Below are 19,484 nucleotides of genomic sequence, written 5' to 3'. Positions count from 1 at the left end.
CCCCTCCCGCCGCCAGCGCAGCACTGGGGGAGACTGCAAAGGGGGTGAGGGGGATGTATAGAAGTAATATTTCTCTTACGTCCTAGAGGATGCTGGGGACTCAGTAAGGACCATGGGGTATAGACGGGCTCCGCAGGAGACATGGGATGGGTGTGAAGTGGCTCCTCCCTCTATGCCCCTCCTCCAGACCTCGGTTAGATTCTGTGCCCAGAGGAGACTGGTTGCACTACAGGGGAGCTCTACTGAGGTTTTTTTTTTTTCCAGGGAGCACTGTTGGCAACAGGCTCCCTGCATCGTGGGACTGAGGGGAGAGAAGCAGACCCACTTTCCTGGACTGATGGGCTCTTCTTCTTAGGCTACTGGACACCATTAGCTCCAGAGGGTCGGAACACAGGTTTCGTCCTTGCTGTTCGTCCTAGAGCCGCGCCGCCGTCCTCCTCACAGAGCCGGAAGATAGAAGCCGGGTAAGTATAGGAAGCAAGAAGACTTCAAAGGCGGCAGAAGACTTAAGATCTTCATGAGGTACCGCGCAGCGGTCGCGCTGTGCGCCATTGCTCCCACAACAAACACGGGCACAGCAAGGGTGCAGGGCGCAGGGGGGGTGCCCTGGGCTGCAATTTTTACCTCACATAAGACTGGAACATGTATATAGATACTCCCCTGCCAGAATAATAAAAATAGCGGGACCAAAGCCCGCCATCAAGGGGGCGGAGCTTGATCTTCCAGCTCTAACCAGCGCCATTTTCTCCACAGCATGCTGCAGAGAAGCTGCTCCCGGACTCTCCCCTGCTGAACAAGTAACAGGGGCAAAAACGAGGGGGGGGGGCGGCACAATTATTTGGTGCTAATTCTATATATAAAGCGCTGTACAGGCTGGGACTTTGTTTCAGTATCTAGTGGCGCTTCAACTCCTAGTGGACAAGTGGGGTCTTCCAGATGTAGACCTGATGGCGTCACAACACAATCACAAGGTTCCAGTTTTCGGATCAGGGTCAAGGTATCCTCAAGCAGCGTTCGTGGATGCCCTGTCAATTCCGTGCTACTTTTGGCTGCCCTACGTGTTCCCTCCAATGTCAATCCTGCCCAGGGTACTACGAAAGTTCAAGCAAGAAGGAGGAATACTTCTAGTCGCTCCTGCGTGGCCCAGACGGAATTGGTTCTCAGACCTGCAGGGTCTCTCGATAGACTATAGATGTTTTATACCTTCACAAGGTGGTAGTATGCAGGAACCTGAGTGGTTAGACTCACTACTAATATCAATACAGGGTTAGCTACTGCCAGTGGTCCGGATCACCTCTCCAGATGCATCGGCTCATACGCCTATCTCCGCATGCCAGGATTTCCTTCCTGTGGTGGCTGCAGCCTGCCAACCTGAAGGAAGGTCTGCGTTTTGGAATTCAGGATTGGATTCTCCTCACGACGTGTGCCAAGTCTGAGGGGATGGAGAGCTGTGACCTGTGGAGCACAGTTCCAGGGCAGGTGGTCAGCCCAAGAAGCCCTGCTTCCAATCAACATTCTGGAACTCTGGGCAATCTAGAACGCTTTGCTACAGTCCTCGCCTGTGCTTCAGGACCAGGCCATTCAGGTCCAGTCGGACATTGCCATGGCAGTAGCATACATCAACCATCAGGGAGGAACAAAGCAGAGCCTGCATGCGAGAAGAGTCAGATACTCCTCTGGGCGGAAAGAAACGCAAGGGCAATCTCGGCCATCTTCATCCCGCGATTGAACAACTGGGAGACGGACTTCCTGAGTCGTCACGACCTACACCCGGGGCAGTGGGGCCTCCATCCACAGGTGATTCAACAGAACACGGACCTGTGGGGCTGCCCGCAAATGGATTTGATGGCGACTCGTCAAGAAGCGTCAATGGTATTGTTCGAGAATTAGGGACCCTCAGGCGATAGCAGTGGATGCACTGACAACGCTGTGGTAATACCAGTTGGTTTACCTGTTCCCGTTGCTCCCAAGGGTGCTGAAGAGAATAAAGCAACGAGGAGCCTGAGCTCTTAGTTCCCCAGACTGGCCTCGGAGGGCATGGTACGCGGAACTTCTGGAACTGTCCGTGGAATACCCTTGGCCTCTGTCACTCAGAAGAGATCTTTAGCAGGGGCCATTCGTCTACCTGGACTTACGGAAGCTTAGTTTGACAGCATGACTGTTGAGCGGAATATTCTAGCTCAGAAGGGCCTTTCCAAAAAGGTTATTGTGACCTGGCAAGGGAACCAGTTACGTCTAATTACTACCATCATATCTGGAAGGGATGTCTTTTGGTGTGAAGAGACAATATCCTCTTGCTGTGCTTCATCGGAGACGTTTCTTGCAGGTGGTTGTGGATATAGGCCTGGGTTCCATTTAAGGTCCAGATTTCGGCTCTGTCTATTTTCTTCCAGAAGAAATTGGCTGTGTTGCCGGAAGTCCAGACCGTCCTAAAAGGGGTACTTTGTATACCACCTCCCTTTTTATCCCTTTCACATTGCCAATGCCGAATCCCACCTGGGAATTGGGAACGAGTCCTTCCTGGGTGGGATTCAGCATTGAACGGTGCTGCTGGTTTCCCTGACCCGGCAATATGCCATACCGGGGGGCGGAGCCAGCGGTGGTGCTGGGAGATGAGATAATCTCAGCCGCCTCTTCCTGTTGTAGTGAACAGGTCCTGGGTCGCATCGACCCAGTAGCTCGTTTACGCTGCCATTGACCCAGTATTCAACCTGGGAATAACACTGCTTTATTCCCGGGTTGAATTGCTAGGTCAGGCGACCCGGGATTTCGGCTATGGCGCTTTCACACCGCACGCTGACCCTGCAATATGCCGGGTCGATGCAGGTTTATTTGTGCAGTGTGAAAGGGGTATTGGTGCCACCAACGGAACCATGGGATTTGAATGTGGTGTTGGATTTTTCTACAGTCCTCCTGGTTTGAACCGCTGTTGATGGTAGAAGACAAGTACCTTATGTGGAAGACTAATGTTACTGGCCCTGGCTTCTGCTAGGTGTTTCCGAATTGGGTCCTTGTCATGTGAAAGTCCTTACTTGGTCGTTTGTGGACAGAGCGGAGCTCAGGACTAGACAGCAGTTCCTGCCGAAGGTTGTTTCTGCGTTTCATCTGAACCAACCTATTGTGGTTCTGTCAAGTTCTGGGGCGGCTTCTCTTCCAGAGACATTGGATGCTGTGCTAGCCTTGAGGATTTATATTAAGAGGGTGGCTTGGACCAGAAAGTCAGATTCCCTGTTTGTGCTGTGTTATGTGCAGAAAAAGGGTTGTCCTGCTTCAAAGCAATCCATTCATTGCTTGTTGTATCAGGCTCACTATCCAACAGGCCTATGTGTCAGCAGCTTTACCTGTTCCGCAAACTCTGAAGGCCCACTCTACTGGGGTCTTCCTGGGTGGCTGCCCGTAGAGTCTCGGCCTTGCATTTATGCCGAGCTGCTACCTGGTCGGGGAAGAACACCTTTGTGAAGTTCTAAAAGTTTGATACTCTGTTTGGGCAAATGGTGCTGCAGATGTCTACGCACGTTCCCACCTGTTCTGAGAGCTTTGGGACGGGACATTGTACGAAGTATCCCCAGTATCCCATATGGATGCTAGAGAAAATAGGATTTTAGTTACCTGCCGGTAAATCCTTTCCTCGTAGTCCATATGGGATACTGGCTGCTCGCCTCAATGCGTGGACTTTTCTGCAGGTTCTTGTATGGAAGTTTACCTGCGGTTTTGCTGATGTGATGCCAGCCGTTGCTGATCTGTTTATGTTGTGGTGTGTGAATCTCGCCATTCATTATGTTCCTTCTCTCAAATATGTCCATGCTCATTCAGGCACAATTTTATCTAGACTGGCTGATGGGAGGGGGCATAGAGGGGAAGAGCCAGCACACGCAGTGGATGAAATTTCAAATGCATCCATCTATACCCATCGTACCAAGTATCCTTAGTATCCCATATGGACTGCGAGAAAAGGACTTACCGGTAGATAACTGAAATCTTTTTTTTTTTTTTTTTTTTTTTTTTTTTAAAGAAATTTCTTTTTCATCCACTATGGGACACTGGAGTACTCTTGGGATATGGACGGTTTCCGTAGGAACCAGGCACTGAATATTAAAATTTAGAACTCTCCTCCCCTCCATATCCCAGAGTACCTCAGTGTTTTTTCTGTGCTTCTGGTAGCAACAGGCTTGTGTGGAGCTTAACCACACTACTTTGAATATTTTTATTTTTAATTTTTTTTTCTTTCTATTTTTACATTTTTTGCTCACAGCACATCCCTTCCCAGTTTCTGTAAAAACTTGGTTCCGGGATAGTGCCGCTGCACGGAGCAGCGCATGGCGTGTCGGTCCTCACAAAGAGCACCCTCACAGCCACACGCAGCTCATTCCCTGACTGCTGCTACAGCTGGACGGAGCTTACAGATAGAAGCCCCGTAACAGCCATCTCTTCTGGAGTCGGGTATGCTGGGGGTACGGGGCGGTCAGCGCACGCTGCCGCCCCGCTGTGTGGGGACAAGGTTCACTGAGCTCTCACTGTGCCCGCACCCGCCTCTCCTGACAGGCCGCCCCGGCAACCGCTCCGAGCAGCGCCGCCTCCACCGCTGAGACCCGCCGGCCGCCGCGCTCACCCGCTGCTCACACCTGCCGGCCGCCGCTGTAGGACCGCGCCCCATTACAGCGCTCCCCGGCTCCCTGTACCCTGATTGCGCTGGGAGTGAGATACCCGCGCCCCGGTAATTCCCGCCCAGACAGCGGTACACGAGCTACGGGGGAGGGAGCAGGAGGGGGGGGGGGGGCGGCGATGACATTAGCGGAGGGCTGCATAAGGGGGGTGACATTGATGAAATAGGCTGTTAAGCCTATATTACAGGGTTGGCTGCACTTGTTACATATACCCTGCACTGTGAGGCATGGTGGCCATTTTAATCTTACTTCCTGTCTTCCAGTTTGTGATTCCAGAACGTTCCTGTACTACATCTCTACTCCACCGGAGGCGCAGGGCTGTTGGTGGGATATATATATATATATATATATATATATCTATCACCTTAGTACTATTTACTGAGTCGTGCAGGTTGTCTGTCTTTGTATGTTGTATTGTCTGTCTGCATAATGAGTAAGGCACCGGCAAAACCAAAAAAAGCACTGCCATGTCTGTCAGAGTGTGTTACCGGATGGATCTACCACATGTACCGTATGTTTTGTGGATTCAGCTACGGATACAATCCCTGCTCCGCTGTCTAAGCCGGTTTCATCCCCGGACCCTCAATGGGCTATGCTAGCAGATGTCATGGCTGGTTTGCAATCAGAATTGTCCGCCGCTTGACAGGAGCGGGAAGCGGCAAGATCTGAGTCTAGGGTGAGACCGCTAGGACTACCGGAGGGGTCTCAGCCTTGCCAACGGTCTAAGTCCATTTTGGGTAGTAGGGATAAATTTACTTTGTCTTATGATTTACCAGTTTCTGCTATGTTACAGTCTGATGATTCTATGCCAGACCTCACTGCGCAAGATGACGGTGAGGAGGGCGAAGTAGACCAGCAGTCCGATAGTGAAGATTTTGACAGCCCAGGCATTGATAATCTCATCAGAGCGGTGCGTCAGTCTCTGAGGTTTACAGAATCTGAGGAGCCTCTGACAAATGATGAAGTCGTCTTTGCTAAACGACAGAGGACTCCGATGTGTTTTCCGGTTTCGGAAACTCTTAAGATGTTACTGGAAACACGAAAGAATCCGGATAAACTGTTTTCTATACCTCGCAGATTTAAGTCTAGTTACCCGTTTCCGGAGTCTGTGTGACAGCTACATGGGAGAATCCGCCATTGGTGGATTCGTCTGTGTCTAAACTTACAAAGAAATTAACTATACCAGTACCAACGGCTACTATGCTTAAAGACCCTTCAGACCGTAAAATTGAAGCTATGCTAAAATCCATGTATGTAGCAGCAGGAGTGTTGCTTAGACCTGGGTTGGTTGGCATTTGGGTTACTAAGGCGCTCATGGTATGGATAACAGAGCTCAAGCCTGCCCTACATGACGATCACCTTATACTTCTCGCTGATCAAATCTGGGAAGCTGCTGATTATCTATGTACAGCTTCTACTGACGTCTGTCAGCTCACTTCTCGCCTTTCATCGTCGCTAGTTGCAGCACGACGAGCACTCTGGCTGCGCTCTTGGCAAGCGGAGGTGGAGGTATAGAGGCGTTACCTTACGGTGGCGAGAAGTTGTTTGTTCCTGAATTGGACAAATGGATTTCTGAGGCCACAGGTGGTAAGTCTGTTTTCTTACCATTGCCTCCAACGGCGCCTAGGCGGAAATACCTCGGGCCCGGCGTTCAAATCATTTCGGCCTCAGCCCTTTCGAGGCCGTGGTAGGGGACCAGCCACGGGCGGTAGACGAGGTCGTGGTTTCCAACAAACCAACGCCAGTCGTCAAGACGCTAAGGTCACCGACAAGCCAGTGGCATGACGGACTCCCAGCCCATCTTGGATCTCCAGTTGTGGGAGCACGCCTTCAGACGTTCCATTTGGCGTGGTTCCAGACGTCCACAGATGGGTGGATCCGCAATTTAGTGCTCAAAGGTTACAAAATAGAGTTCGACTGTCTCCCGCCACTGCGGTTTTTCAAGACATGACTGCCTGTGTCGGACGACAAACGGGCGGTTCTGCAACTTGCCATTCAGTCTCTGCTGGAGTCAGCAGTTTTGATTCCGGTCCCTGTACACCAACAGGGGCAGGGTTATTATTCCAGTCTGTTTGTGGTACCAAAGCCGGATGGCTCGGTCAGGCCAATATTGAACTTAAAGGGCCTCAATCAGTATGTCACTTACTACAGATTCAAGATGGAATCTCTGCGGTCAGTAATTGCCGGTTTAGAGCCACTGGAATTCATGATTGCGCTGGATCTCAAAGATGCGTATTTACACATTCCGATTTGGCCACCTCATCAGAGGTTCTTGCGGTTTGCAATCCGGCAGAACCATTACCAGTTTCAGGCTCTACCGTTTGGCCTCTCTGGTATTCACCAAAGTGATGTCTGTGACGATAGCTCATCTCAGATCCCTGGGAGTGATAATAGTTCCGTACTTGGACGATCTGCTCATCAAAGCTCCGTCTCAACAGATGCTCCTCCAACATGCGTTGCTAACGTAAAATGTACTAGTTCAGCACGGTTGGATTGTCAACTTCAAGTAATCACATCTAATTCCGTCTCAATGACTTCAATTCCTAGGTATGATTCTCGATACGGTAAATCAATGAATTTACCTACCAGAACAAAGTACAGATTATTCGTCATCCGGTACAATTAGTGCTCAAGCCACACACAGTCTCGGTACATTTGTGCATTCGCCTCTTAGGCACAATGGTGGCGGCTTTCGAAGCGCTTCAGTTCGGAAGATTTCACTTGCGTCCTTTTCAACTGGATGTGCTCGCACAGTGGTCGGGCTCGCATCTGCAAATTCACCAGAGGGTGAGGTTGTCTCCACGGCCCAGAGTATCTCTACTCTGGTGGCTCAAAGTACACAATCTAACCGCAGGGAAACAGTTTGGCGCCTGCAATTGGATAATTCTAACGACAGACGTGAGTCTTAGAGGTTGGGGAGCTGTAGTTCAAAATTGTCAGCTCCAGGGACTCTGGGCCGATCACGAAAGATTGCTGTCTATAAATGTCCTGGAACTTCGGGCAATTTACAATGCGCTACGACAAGCAGTGCACATGCTTCGGTCTCTGACTGTCCAGGTGCAGTCAGACAACGACGGCGGTTGCGTACATCAACAAACAAGGAGGAGCGAGAAGCCGCATGGCAATGCGGGAAGTAGCTCGAATCCTCAATTGGGCCGATCATCACCAAGTGATATTGTCTGCAGTGTTCATTCCGGGAGTGGACAATTGGGAGGCGGATTATCTCAGCCGTCAGGATTTTCATCCAGGAGAATGGGCATTACATCCAGAAGTTTCACATGTTGGCCCAGAGGTGGGGTTACCCTCAAGTGGACCTGATGGCATCTCGCCACAATCATCAAACGCCCCAGTATGTGTCCAGAACGCGAGATCCAAAGGCTGTGGCGGTGGATGCTCTCACCGTCGCGTGGCCGTACAGCCTCGTGTACCTGTTTCCACCGTTTCCGCTGCTCCCTCTGTTGCTAAAACGGATCAAAAGAGAGGCTGTCACATTCATACTAGTGGCGCCTCATTGGCCTCGGAGAGCTTGGTTCTCGGATCTCCGAGGACTACTCGCAGACAAGCCTTGGCCGCTCCCACTTCGTCCGGACCTGTTACAACAGGATCCGTTCCTTTTACCCCGATTTAGCGCGGCTGCGTTTGACGGGGTGGCTGTTGAGACCGCCCTCTTAAGGAGAGAGGGCATTCCAGAATCTGTTATACCAACCATGTTACGTGCTAGGAAGCCAGTTACGGCAGCTCATTATTACAGAATCTGACGTGCCTATATAGGTTGGTGTGAGGATCGGAAGTTTCTGACATCATCTTTCAAGTTATCCCGTCTTTTGTTATTTCTACAGACGGGGCTGGATGGAGGACTGCGTTTATCTACACTAAAGGTGCAGGTATCTGCTTTGTCAATTTACTTTAAAAGACGATTGGCTCTATTGCCGTCTGTACACACTTTTCTGCAAGGTGTCCTCAGAGTACAGCCTCCATTCATTCCACCTACAGCGCCATGGGACTTGAATCTGGTTTTAGATTTCTTAGTCTTAATATTTTGGATACGTTGTTTCTTAAAGTCTTAATATTTTTGGATACGTTGTTTGTTCTGTATGATGCTGCCAAGATGGGTTGGCCAGCTTCTAAGCAGACCTTATCCAGATGGATTAAACTGACCATACGTCAGGCTTGCCTTCATGGTAGGTTACAGCTGCCTACATCAGTAACAGCTCATTCCACACATTCTGTGGGAACTTCATGGGCAGCTGGTCGTGGGGCTTCTATGACGCAGCTTTGCCGTGCGGCTACATGGTCATCAGTGCACACGTTTGTGCGATTTTACAAGTTTGATACGTTTGCGGCATCAGCATCTAGCTCTGGCCGTCTAGTGTTACAGGTGCCAAACAGCTCTCCCGCCCACGTGGGAAGCTTTGGTACGTCCCAAGAGTACTCCAGTGACCCCTAGTGGATGAAAAAGAAAATAGGATTTTGGTACTTACCAGGTAAATCCTTTTCTTTGAATCCATAGGGAACACTGGACGCCCACCCAGAGCAGTTTTACCTGGTTTGTGGTAAGTTCAGAGAATCTTATGGTAACATATTCTCACCGACTGGTTCAAAGTTTCAAGTTCTATCGGTTATGGTGTCAACTGTTTAGTTGTCAGTAACGTTATGTGTCAACTTTTTTGTTGTCCGTTATGTAATTCTCCATTGTCTCCTGTTCGGCTCAGTAAAAAACACTGAGGTACTCTGGGATATGGAGGGGAGGAGAGTTCTAAATTTAAATGTTCAGTGCCCTGTTCCTGCTAAAGCCGTCCATATCCCAAGAGTACTCCAGTGCCCCCTATGGATTCAAAGAAAAGGATTTACCTGGTAAATCCTATTTTTCATGTTGTCATGGGGTATTGTGTGTAAAATTTTGAGGAGGAAATTCTCCCCCCCCCCCCCCCCCCCCTCCCCATTTTGGAATAAGACTCTAACATAACAAAATGTCGAAGAAGTGATGTGAATACTTTCCAGATGCGCTGTATGTGAATAGGACGCATAGGCAGACTCTGCTGATTAAAATTAGATGCAGCATTCCTATAGTTTTTACTTCTGCTGCTGTATGTGCATACGAAATGATGCGTTAGTGTGTTTTTTTACAGGAAAACTGTAGTGTAGCACTTTGTATGAAGATACAGCCGCAGTCACACAGACAATATAGACAATCCGCATATCATTTTAATCAGCATAATATGCTTGTGCGTCCTATTTGCATCGTTTTGCGGCATGGCATGACTAGAAGGGCTGTTTAGCGTGCAGGGATGCTAGATTTACGTGGACACCTGTAAAGGTAGACTCACTGCACATGTTGGTAAAATAATTGTTCTAGTCCATTATTTTGCTGTGCAATTACTAAAGCCGAATGTTAGAGCACGTAGTGTATAACAATCACATGTCCTTTCTTCTTTCCCTCTTCCGCAGGCTCTCATTGAAATGTCCACTCCTGAAGAAGCTATAGCAATCAGGGATTATTACCGTGCACATCCAGCTATTGTACTCGGAAAGAGAGTTGCAGTTTTCATATCTCAGAAATTTAAGTCCGTTAAGGTATTTATCATTAGAACACGTTCATGTTTCTGCTGTCGCTTGGCTCACACAATGTTCTACTTCTGGTCTGTGTGCTACGTGAACTGTATTCCTATTGTCACCAGACTGCGCTCAGTAATGTTTCCTCCAGGCTTCTAAGCTTAGGAGATATCAATAAGAAGGCTGCAAAGCTTTCTATTCCTTTTTTTACGGCTGCCCCGCTAAGGGTTAAGTAACCTGAAGATTGAAACGACCCGCTTCACGTAATTACAGGCTGTTACAGCTTCCAACACGCCTGTCATCCTAACATGACAATCATGGCAACACTCCTTATATTTTGGATATAATGTTTATGCCCTGTTTTTAGGATTTTAAAAACATCAGATGATGCTCTTCATGATATCCTGATAAGTGGATGTGTTATTAATTGCCAATGTTTCTCTCATCCATAAGGGATACCTTAGTACAATGGGGTATAGAAGGGGTCCAAAGGAGCTGGTGCACTTGAAATTTCCCCAACAGGTTGTGCTGTCTCCTCCCCTCTATTCCCTCCCTCACAACTGTTTAGGAAAATGTGCCCTCCGGAAAGGATGCACACTCTCGAGCTCCAGAGTTTTTCTTCAGTTTATTTAAATGTTTGTTATTTTCAGGTAAGCTATTTCTCTGACGTCCTAGTGGATGCTGGGTACTCCGTAAGGACCTTGGGGTATAGACGGCCTCCGCAGGAGACTGGGCACTCTTAAAAGAAAGATTAGGTACTATATCTGGTGTGCACTGGCTCCTCCCTCTATGCCCCTCCTCCAGACCTCAGTTAGTATCTGTGCCCGGCCAGAGCTGGATGCACCCTAGGGGCTCTCCTGAGCTTCCTAGAAAAGAAAGTATTTGTTAGGTTTTTTATTTTCAGTGAGATCTGCTGGCAACAGACTCACTGCTACGTGGGACTGAGGGGAGAGAAGCGAACCTACCTGCTTGCAGCTAGCTTGGGCTTCTAAGGCTACTGGACACCATTAGCTCCAGAGGGATCGAACACAGGCCCAGTCCTCGGTCGTCCGGTCCCGGAGCCGCGCCGCCGTCCCCCTTGCAGAGCCAGAAGAACGAAGAGAAGTTGAAAATCGGCGGCTGAAGACTCTGGTCTTCATTAAGGTAGCGCACTGCAGCTGTGCGCCATTGCTCCCTTAGCACACCACACACTCCGGTCACTGATGGGTGCAGGGCGCTGGGGGGGGGGGGGGGGGCGCCCTGGGCAGCAATTAGATTACCTTACTTGGCGAAAAGCACATAATACAGTCTGATAAACTGTATATGTGCATTAACCCCCGCCATTAAAGTACATAAAAGGACAGAAGCCCGCCGCTGAGGGGGCCGGGCCTTCTTCCTCAGCACACCGGCGCCATTTTCTCTTCACAGCTCAGCTGGAAGGAAGCTCCCCAGGCTCTCCCCTGCAGTATCCTGGTACACAAAGGGTAAAAAAGAGGAGGGGCACATAAATTTAGGCGCAATAAGCTGCTATAGGGGAAAAATCACTCAGTATAGTGTACATCCCTGTATTATATAGCGCTGTGGTGTGTGCTGGCATACTCTCTCTGTCTCTCCAAAGGGCCTGGTGGGGGAACTGTCTTCAAATAGAGCATCCCCTGTGTGTGTGGTGTGTCGGTACGCGTGTGTCGACATGTCTGAGGTAAAAGGCTCCTCTAAGGAGGTGATAGAGCGGATATGTGTGTGGGAGGGTGTCTCCGTCGACAACAGCGACACCTGTTTGGATATGTGTAAGTGCTGAGGTAAAATTATTGCACAAAAGGTTAGGGAACAGAAAGGAAATCTACCCTGGTCTGTCCGTATGTCACAGAGTCCTTCAGAGTCTCTCTATGTTCACTATCCAAAATAACAAAGTATCGACACGGAGTTTAACTCCACTGTCGACTACGATAATGCAAAGTTACAGCCAAGAGGGCTAAAAGATATTCAATATATGATTATTGGAATAAAAGATGATTTGCATATCACTGATGACTCATCTGTCCCTGACACGAGAGTACACATGTTAAGGGGAAGTATGCTGAGGTAAATTTCCCTACTCTCATGAGGAAAAAGAGCGGGAATCTCCAGACAAGAGACGGCAGCTTCCCACAAGAGAATTCTCAGGCTGTATCCTTTCCCCACTAGGGCCAGGATGTGTTGAGAATCTTCCCCTTGGGTGTCCTGTTTGCACTAGCTATTCTCAGGGATCCTGCAGATAGTGTGCACATTCTAGTATACTACCCAGACCGGCGATTGTGTCGGCATGGGTTTATAGCGTTGTGGCAGCGTGGACAGGTACCTTATCAGCAGAGATTGAGACCCTAGTATGCATATAAATATTTCTCTGACGTCCTAGTGGATGCTGGGAACTCCGTAAGGACCATGGGGAATAGCGGCTCCGCAGGAGACTGGGCACAAAAGTAAAGCTTTAGGACTACCTGGTGTGCACTGGCTCCTCCCCTATGACCCTCCTCCAAGCCTCAGTTAGATTTTTGTGCCCGAACGAGAAGGGTGCACACTAGGGGCTCTCCTGAGCTGCTTAGTGAAAAGTTTAGTTTTAGGTTTTTATTTTCAGTGAGACCTGCTGGCAACAGGCTCACTGCATCGAGGGACTAAGGGGAGAAGAAGCGAACTCACCTGCGTGCAGAGTGGATTGGGCTTCTTAGGCTACTGGACACCATTAGCTCCAGAGGGATCGAACACAGGCCCAGCCATGGAGTCCGGTCCCAGAGCCGCGCCGCCGGCCCCCTTACAGAGCCAGAAGCAAGAAGAGGTCCGGAAAATCGGCGGCAGAAGACATCCTGTCTTCACCAAGGTAGCGCACAGCACTGCAGCTGTGCGCCATTGCTCCTCAGCACACTTCACACTTCGGTCACTGAGGGTGCAGGGCGCTAGGGGGGGGCGCCCTGAGCAGCAATAAAAACACCTTGGCTGGCGAAAATACATCACATATAGCCCCCAGGGCTATATGGATGAATTTTAACCCCTGCCAATTACACTGAAAAACGGGAGAAAAGGCTGCCGAGAAAGGGGCGGAGCCTATCTCCTCAGCACACTGGCGCCATTTTCCCTCACAGCTCCGTTGGAGGGAAGCTCCCTGGCTCTCCCCTGCAGTCACTACACTACAGAAAGGGTTAAAAAAGAGAGGGGGGCACTAATTAGGCGCAGTATAAACAATACAGCAGCTATAAGGGGAAAAACACTTATATAAGGTTATCCCTGTATATATATAGCGCTCTGGTGTGTGCTGCAAACTCTCCCTCTGTCTCCCCAAAGGGCTAGTGGGGTCCTGTCCTCTATCAGAGCATTCCCTGTGTGTGTGCTGTGTCGGTACGTTTGTGTCGACATGTATGAGGAGGAAAATGTGGAGGCGGAGCAAATTGCCTGTAATAGGGATGTCACCCCCTAGGGGGTCGACACCTGAGTGGATGAACTGCTGGAAGGAATTACATGACAGTGTCGGCTCTTTACAAAAGACAGTGATTGACATGAGACAGCCGGCTACTCAGCTTGTGCCTGTCCAGACGTCTCATAGACCGTCAGGGGCTCTAAAGCGCCCGTTATCTCAGATGGCAAATACAGACGCCGACACGGATACTGACTCCAGTGTCGACGGTGAAGAGACAAATATGACTTCCAGTAGGGCCACACGTTACATGATTGAGGCAATGGAAAATGTTTTACACATTTCTGATAATACGAGTACCACCAATAGGGGTATTATGTTCAGTGAGGAAAAACTACCTGTAGTTTTCCTGAATCTGAGAAATTAAATGAGGTGTGTGATGAAGCGTGGGTTTCCCCCGATAAAAAAACTGATAATCTCTAAAAAGTTATTGGCATATATCCTTTCCCGCCAGAGGTTAGGGTGCGTTGGGAAACACCCCCTAGGGGGGATAAAGCGCTCACAAGCTTGTCAAAACAAGGGTTCTACCCTCTCCTGAGATGGCCGCCCTTAAGGATCCTGCTGATAGAAAGCAGGAGGGTATCCTAAAATGTATTTACACACATACTGGTGTTATACTGCGACCAGCAATCGCCTCAGCCTGGATGTGCAGTGCTGGGTTGGCGTGGTCGGATTCCCTGACTGAAAATATTGATACCCTAGATAGGGACAGTATATTATTGCCTGTAGAGCATTTAAAAGATGCATTTCTATATATGGGTGATGCACAGCGGGATATTTGCCGACTGGCATCAAGAGTAAGTGCGCTGTCCATTTCTGCCAGAAGAGGGTTATGGACAAGACAGTGGTCAGGTGATGTGGATTCCAAATGGCATATGGAAGTATTGCCTTATAAAGGGGAGGAGTTATTTGGGGTCGGTCTTTCAGACCTGGTGGCCACGGCAACAGCTGGGAAATCCACGTTTTTACCCCAGGTCACCTCTCAACATAAGAAGACGCCGTATTATCAGGCGCAGTCCTTTCGTTCCCATAAGGGCACGTGGGCAAAAGGTTCCTCAGAAATCAGCCAGTTCCCAGGAACAGAAGCCCTCTCCCGCCTCTGCCAAGCCCTCAGCATGACGCTGGGGCTTTACAAGCAGACAGGGAGGCAGTGTTGGAAGCCATTCACAAGCTGTATTCCCAACAGGTGATAATTAAGGTACCCCTCCTGCAACAGGGAAAGGGGTATTACTCCACACTGTTGTGGTACCGAAGCCGGACGGCTCGGTGAGACCGATTTTAAATCTAAAATCTTTGAACACTTACATACAGAGGTTCAAATTCAAGAGAAGGGGACTACATGGTGTCTCTGGACATCAAGGATGCTTACCTTCATGTCCAAATTTACCCTTCTCACCAAGGGTACCTCAGGTTTGTGGTACAGAACTGTCACTATCAGTTTCAGACGCTGCCGTTTGGATGGTCCACGGCACCCCGGGTCTTTACCAAGGTAATGGCCGAAATGATGATACTCCTTCGAAGGAAGGGAGTTTTAGTTATCCCTTACTGGGACGATCTCCTGATAAGGGTAAGATCCTGGGAACAGTTGGAGGTCGGTGTAGCACTATCTCAGGTAGTGTTGCGACAGCACGATTGGATTCTCAATATTCCAAAATCGCAGCTGGTTCCGACGACTCGTCTTCTGTTCCTAGGGATGATTTCTGGACACAGTTCAGAAAAAGGGGTTTCTCCCGGAGGAGAGAGCCAGGGAGTTATCCGAGCTAGTCAGGAACCTCCTAAAACCGAGCCAAGTCTCAGTGCATCAATGCACAAGGGTTCTGGGAAAAATGGTAACTTCCTACGAAGCAAAGCCATTCGGCAGATTCCACGCAAAAACTTTCCAGTGGGACCTGCTGGACAAATGGTCCGGGTCGCATCTTAAGATGCATCAGCGGATAACCCGGTCACCAAGGACAAGGGTGTCCCTCCTGTGGTGGTTGCAGAGTGCTCATCTTCTAGAGGGCCGCAGAGTCGGCATTCAGGACTGGGTCCTGGTGACCACGGATGCCAGCCTGCGAGGCTGGGGAGCAGTCACACAGGGAAAACATTTCCAGGGCTTATGGTCAAGCCTGGAGACATCATTTCACATAAATATCCTGGAGCTAAGGGCCATTTACAATGCTCTCAGCTTAGCAAGACCTCTGCTTCAAGGTCAGCCGGTGTTGATCCAGTCGGACAACATCACGGCAGTCACCCATGTAAACAGACAGGGTGGCACAAGAAGCAGTCAATGGCAGAAGCTGCAAGGATTCTTCGCTGGGCGGAAAATCATGGGATAGCACTGTCAGCAGTATTCATTCCGGGAGTGGACAACTGGGAAGCAGACTTCCTCAGCAGGCACGGCCTCCACCCGGGAGAGTGGGGACTTCACCCAGAAGTCTTCCACATGATTGTAAACCATTGGGAAAAACCAAAGGTGGACATGATGGCGTCCCGCCTAAACAAAAAATTGGACAGGTATTGCGCCAGGTCAAGGGACCCTCAGGCAATAGCTGTGGACGATCTGGTAACACCGTGGGTGTACCAGTCAGTGTATGTGTTCCCTCCTCTTCCTCTCATACCAAAAGTACTGAGAATTATAAGACGGAGGGGAGTAAGAACTATACTCGTGGCTCCGGATTGGCCAAGAAGGACTTGGTACCCGGAACTTCAAGAGATGCTCACGGAGGAACCGTGGCCTCTACCTCTAAGAAGGGACCTGCTCCAGCAAGGACCCTGTCTATTCCGAGACTTACCGCGGCTGCGTTTAACGGCAGGGCGGTTGAACGCCGGATCCTGAAGGAAAAAGGCATTCCGGATGAAGTCATCCCTACCCTAATCAAGCCAGGAAGGATGTAACCGCAAAACATTTTCACCGCATTTGGCGAAAATATGTTGCGGGGTGCGAGGCCAGTAAGGCCCCGATGGAGGAATTTTCAACTAGGTCGATTCCTGCATTTCCTGTAAACAGGAGTGTCTATGTGCCTAAAATTGGGGTCCATTAAGGTTCAAATTTCGGCCCTGTCAATTTTCTTCCAGAAAGAACTAACTTCAGTTCCTGAAGTTCAGACGTTTTGTAAAAGGGTTCTGCATATACAGCCTCCTTTTGTGCCTCCAGTGGCACCTTGGGATCTCAATGTAGTTTTGGGGTTCCTAAAGTCACATTGGTTTGAACCACTTGAGTCTGTGGAGTTAAAATATCTCACATGGAAAGTGGTCATGTTGTTGGCCCTGGCCTCGGCCAGGCGCGTGTCAGAATTGGGGGCTTATCCTGTAAAGGCCCTTATCTGATCTTCCAGACAGGGCGGAATTGAGGACTCATCCTCAATTTCTCCCTAAGGTGTTTTCAGCGTTTCACGTGAACCAGCCTATTGTGGTACCTGCGGCTACTAGGGACTTGGAGGACTCCAAGTAGCTGGACGTAGTCAGGGCCCTGAAAATATATGTTTCCAGGACGGCTGGAGTCAGAAAATCTGACTCGCTGTTTATCCTGTATGCACCCAACAAGCTGGGTGCTCCTGCTTCTAAGCAGACTATTGCTCGTTGGATTTGTAGCACAATTCAGCTTGCACATTCTGTGGCAGGCCTGCCACAGCCAAAATCTGTAAAAGCCCATTCCACACGGAAAGGGGCTCATCTTGGGCGGCTGCCCGAGGGGTCTCGGCTTTACAACTTTGCCGAGCAGCTACTTGGTCAGGGGCAAACACGTTTGCTAAATTCTAGAAATTTGATACCCTGGCTGAGGAGGACCTGGAGTTCTCTCATTCGGTGCTGCAGAGTCATCCGCACTCTCCCGCCCGTTTGGGAGCTTTGGTATAATCCCCATGGTCCTTACGGAGTTCCCAGCATCCACTAGGACGTCAGAGAAAATAAGAATTTACTTACCGATAATTCTATTTCTCATAGTCCGTAGTGGATGCTGGGCGCCCATCCCAAGTGCGGATTGTCTGCAATACTTGTACATAGTTATTGTTACAAAAATCGGGTTATTGTGGTTGTGAGCCATCTTTCCAGAGGCTCCTCTGTTATCATGCTGTTAACTGGATTCAGATCACAGGTTGTACGGTGTGATCGGTGTGGCTGGTATGAGTCTTACCCGGGATTCATAAATCCTTCCTTATTGTGTACGCTCGTCCGGGCACAGTATCCTAACTGAGGCTTGGGGGAGGAGCCAGTGCACACCAGGTAGTCCTAAAGCTTTACTTTTGTGCCCAGTCTCCTGCGGAGCCGCTATTCCGCATGGTCCTTACGGAGTTCCCAGCATCCACTACGGACTATGAGAAATAGAATTATCGGTAAGTAAATTCTTATTATTATGCATACATAATAATCATATAGCATTTTAAGTCATAGTACTGAGCATTATTCTAAGCCAACATTACTGCAGATAAAAAACCAACCAGAAGCAAGATATTAATAATAAATCCTTCATAACAGTCGTACAATTATCACAAAAAGCAGTGTAGCCCCAAATTCTCATTGAGGCCTCTCGGTGACAGAGTGCCCAACCTGTGAATCCATCTTGATTCACAGCGTAAAAGGGTTAAGGATCTGTCACCTCCCCTAGGCCTAGGGGGAATATGGTCTATAATCCTATATCTAAGGGCCAATAGATTGACCAGCACTCATGAAATGCCTAGAAACCGGCTGATCACTATATCCCTTCTCAATAGCATTTCTATGTGTGGCCTATGTGTGGCCATCCGTTCCCGCAGTGTCCTATCTGTTTTACCGACGTAGCTTAATCCACATGGGCATGTGATCATATAAATTATATAATTAGTAGTACATGTCACCCGATGTCTAAGTATTTCTTGCCACTATGTGGATGCATGAACGAATCGCCAGCAACCATAGAGCGACAAGTCGTGCAATTCAAGCACTTGTAACATCCATTCTTCCTGGCTAGGAACCGTTGTTGTACAGTATCATTTTTGGCCATAGTAATATACGTTTTAACAACCCAATCTCCGATATTTTTACCCCTGGTGTAACAAGGCATCAGGGTTTTATCTTTTAGATTCAAATTCTTATCACTGCTTACAATAGGCCATACATTTTTAGCAATCTTACTGATGTCGCTGCTCCTTGCATTATAGTGATTAACCCAGGGGATGTGTGTAGCATCCACCTTCCTATCTCTTGATGCAAAGAGTTGGTCACGTGGTATGGCCAATGCCCTATTTTTTGATTTGTGTCAACTTTCGTATATCATATCCTCGATTGACAAATTTATTTTTCATCCACTAGGGGTCACTGGAGTACTCTTGGGTTATGGACTGGGCGTAGCCAGAAATGGCACATATTTAAATATTGAAATTAGTAACTGGCCATCCCCTCCATAATCCCATAGAGCCTTCAGTATTTTTCTGTGCCTCTAGCGGAAGATACTGAGGACTGAATGTCCTGCGATTCTTCAAGCAAGATTATTTCAAACAAGTTTTGGTTTTTCTACCTGATCCCTTCTCAACTTATCAGAGAAGTTCGGGTTAGGGATCATTGGTGCTGCATTAGCAGCAGATGGTCTGCCGGCGCTCATACAAAGGGCCCCGCCATTGACTAAAATCAGCGCAGCTGATTGCAGCCACGGGCTGCACAAGGACGCAGGACGGCGCTTACAGAAAAGTCCCGTCATGGCCTCCGCAGATGGTGCAGGTACAGAGCGGTAGGCAGCTCTCACTGCCGCCGCTCACTTACTTACATTTTCGGTACTATTGCGGGCGGTCGGCTCACGCTGCCGCCCATTATGGGGGGACTGTATGTGTTTATATACTGTAAATGTTCCCCTGCTGCTTGCCACTATAATGCTTCACTGGGTTGCATAG

General features: G+C 49.1%; 1 protein-coding gene across 1 annotated transcript in view; it reads left to right on the top strand.

Moving 5' to 3' along the window:
• Positions 1-19,484, top strand: part of LOC134933420 (matrin-3-like) — a 221,607-nt gene that overhangs the window by 84,264 nt on the left and 117,859 nt on the right. The window contains exon 9 of the mRNA XM_063928616.1: positions 10,113-10,238. Within this exon, the coding sequence (XP_063784686.1) occupies positions 10,113-10,238 (126 nt within the window). The remainder of the gene's footprint in view (positions 1-10,112; positions 10,239-19,484) is intronic.

The sequence above is a fragment of the Pseudophryne corroboree genome, chromosome 6 (assembly GCF_028390025.1).
Source record: "Pseudophryne corroboree isolate aPseCor3 chromosome 6, aPseCor3.hap2, whole genome shotgun sequence".
NCBI classification, from domain to species: Eukaryota; Metazoa; Chordata; class Amphibia; order Anura; family Myobatrachidae; genus Pseudophryne; species Pseudophryne corroboree.
Note: the sequence above shows the minus strand (reverse complement) of the source record. Positions and strands in the feature narration are given on the sequence as shown.